General features: G+C 45.2%; 1 protein-coding gene across 1 annotated transcript; it reads left to right on the top strand.

Moving 5' to 3' along the window:
• The first annotated feature begins 221 nt into the window (after window positions 1-221).
• LOC103457004 (tripartite motif-containing protein 16-like) lies at window positions 222-2,786 on the top strand. Its single transcript, XM_008396910.2, has one exon. It carries the CDS (start codon window positions 729-731, stop codon window positions 2,388-2,390), a length of 1,662 nt encoding a protein of 553 aa, XP_008395132.1. The 5' UTR covers window positions 222-728; the 3' UTR covers window positions 2,391-2,786.
• Window positions 2,787-3,301: the final 515 nt, after the last annotated feature.

Below are 3,301 nucleotides of genomic sequence, written 5' to 3' on the forward strand. Positions count from 1 at the left end.
CTTAGTTACCAGTAAACACACCGTCTCTTAGCAACAGGCTACCCAGCTAGCAAGAACACGTTCGCATGACGTCAGTGAACGTAAGTCTGAAAGTAGAACGTCGAATGTTCGGATCCGCCGTTCAGCAAACTGAACGTTCACTCTGAACATTCAATGTTCCCAAATAATTTTCTTTTTTTTTTTGCTGTCATTTCACTTGATTTAGTTTTTATATCTTTAAAACTTTTGTGACTGTTATTATTTTTAAACATTTTTTTATGTTTCACTTCTTATACAGAGTGCATACTTCCGAATGTTGTTTGAACGTTCTTGAACGTCTTCCGGACGTTTTTATAAATGCTGCTTTAAAAAAACTTCCAAAAAACGGAGGAATGACAGGGACGTGACCCAGGGTCGGGTTTTTATTCCAAATCAATCCGTATCGTTCGTGCGGCTCACTCTGGTATCCGCCTTCCTGAAGCTCCTACAGAATCCAGCTGCGTCCTGAATAGAAACCCCCCTGACCCGTCCTTTCACTGCAGAGACACACCAGCTGCAGAGGCCTCCAGTGAACTGATTACATTTTAGATTTAAGTTCTGATGAGTCAATTGTTTTGAAGAAAGAAATGTTGTGATGACAGTTAAACCTGATATTCCTCTTCTTCCTGCTCTGAAACACGCCCTGACGCTGGGTGGAGCCGAGTCTGCTGAGGGTTTGAATCTCACACAGTCAGTGTGACAGAGCAGGAATGGAGCAGAATCAGATGGACCAAGAAACTTTCTCCTGTCCGATCTGTCTGGATCTACTGAGCGATCCGGTGACCATTCCCTGTGGACACAGCTACTGCATGAGCTGCATCAAAACCCACTGGGATGCAGAGGATCAGAGGAGGATCCACAGCTGCCCTCAGTGCAGGGAGACGTTCATACCGAGGCCTGGTTTGAAGAAAAACACCATGTTTGCAGCTATAGTGGAGCAACTAAAAAACACTAGACTCCCAGCTGCTCCTGCTGACCACTGCTATGCTGGACCTGAAGATGTGGCCTGTGATTCCTGCACTGGAAGAAAACTGAAAGCCAGGAAGTCCTGTTTAGTCTGTCTGGCCTCTTTCTGTGAGAATCACCTCCAGCCTCATTATGATTCAGCTGCTTTTAAGAAACACAAGCTGGTGGAGCCGTCCAACAACGTCCAGGAGAACATCTGCTCCAAGCATGATAAGTTGTTGGAGATCTTCTGCCGCACAGATCAGAAGTGTATCTGTTACCTCTGCACCATGGATGAACATAGAGACCATGACACAGTGTCAGCTGCAGCAGAAAGGACTGAGAGGCAGAGAGAGCTGGAGGAGAGACGAGGAAACATCCAGCAGAGAATCCAGGACCAGGAGAAAGATGTGAAGCTGCTTCARCAGGAGGTGGAGGCCATCAATCACTCTGCTGATAAAACAGTGGAGGACAGTGAGAAGATCTTCACCCAGCTGATCCATCTCCTCCAGAAAAGAAGCTCTGATGTGAAGCAGCAGATCAGATCCCAGCAGGAAACTGAAGTGAGTCGAGTCAAAGATGTTCAGGAGAAGCTGGAGCAGGAGATCAGTGAGCTGAAGAGGAAAGACGCTGAGCTGGAGCAGCTCTCACACACAGAGGATCACAGCCAGTTTCTCCTCAACTACCCCTCACTGCCAGCACTCAGGGAGTCGACACACTCATCCAGCATCAACATCCGTCCTCTGAGACACTTTGAGGACGTGACAGCAGCTGTGTCAGAGCTCAGAGACAAACTACAGGACGTCCTGAGAGACTCATGGACAAACATCTCACTGATGGTCACTGAGGTGGATGTCCTGCTGTCAGAACCAGAACCAAAGAGCAGAGCTGGGTTCTTAAAGTACTCCTGTGAAATCACTCTGGATCCAAACTCGACACACACACAGCTGGGCCTGTCGGAGGGGAACAGGAAGGTGACGAGGATGGATCAACATCAGCTTTATTCCCGTCACCCAGACAGATTCACTAATTATTCTCAGGTTCTGAGCAGAGAGAGTCTGACTGGGCGATGTTACTGGGAGCTGGAGTGGACCGGGTCGGTTTGTGTTGCTGTCGCCTACAAGAGCATCAGCAGAGCAGGAGGGGAGCTTGAATGTAGATTTGGACGCAATGACAAATCTTGGGCTTTAGATTGTCAAGAAAAAGGTTTTAAATTTGTTCACAAAAGCATCTGGACCTCCATCCCAGGTCCAGTTCCCTCCAGACTGGGGGTGTATCTGGACCTCAGAGCAGGTCTGCTGTCCTTCTACTGCGTCTCAGAAACCATGACTCTGATCCACAGAGTCCAGACCAGATTCACTGAGCCGCTTCACGCTGGGCTTGGTGTTGGTTTAGGAAGTTCTGCAGAGTTCAGTGAACCCAACTAGAGTCTCTCTGGGCTCATGGTTCTGATGTCTCTGCTGTTCGGTTCTTCTCTGGTTTAATGAAGCTCTCTGTGTTCCAGGATATCACTGCTGATGTTTTCTTTCATTATTATACGATACAGAAATATTTCTCCACATGAACGTCTAACTTGTCTGGGATTTTTTAAATATTCTGGTTTCTCTTCAGCTGTTCTGCAGAACAAATGTTGTTTAAATCATTTGGACTTGAACTGGACTTGCTTCTGTTTTCCTTATTGTGATCCAAAGAAAACACAGAAAATCAACTTAGAAATTATGCTGTTTTATTTTAAATTTCTTAATTTACATGAGAAAAACTAATGTCTGCGTTTCTCTCTTTGGTTTTCTTCAATAAAACAACTTGATGTGAGTTTTCTCTTCATTATGACAATAAATTGTGAGTTTTCTCTTATTTTGCTTGTTTTTATTTTTTTACTATGGACCTTTTTTGTGTCTCGAATAAAAATATGATGATTGATTGATTGATAAAATGCAGAAATATTTTTTCCAGTGTCTCGTGATGACACCTACATGTAATCCACTGTGGTGGGTTTAGTTTTAAGGTCTTCATGTTTTCTATTGGGATCTAAACACACATGGTTCAGTAAACCACGGCCCCAGATCTGCTCTGGATGTTAGTTTGATCTTTGAAACAAACCAAAAGCTACTAAATCTGGAAAATTCAGAATGTTGTGAGGATTTGACTCATCATGATTTCAGAGAACCACACAGTTTGCTGCAGCTGCTCTGGTAACACTGATGATTCCTATAAGCTGCTGCTCTGATCCCCTGACAGCCCTTTGACCTTCAGATTCCTCAGATTCATGGCCATCAGGAGCACCGGGACATTTCCCAGTGGCCTGACTGGCCATCGGGAGCACCGGGACATTTCCCAG

The sequence above is a fragment of the Poecilia reticulata genome, linkage group LG20 (assembly GCF_000633615.1).
Source record: "Poecilia reticulata strain Guanapo linkage group LG20, Guppy_female_1.0+MT, whole genome shotgun sequence".
Taxonomy (NCBI): Eukaryota; Metazoa; Chordata; class Actinopteri; order Cyprinodontiformes; family Poeciliidae; genus Poecilia; species Poecilia reticulata.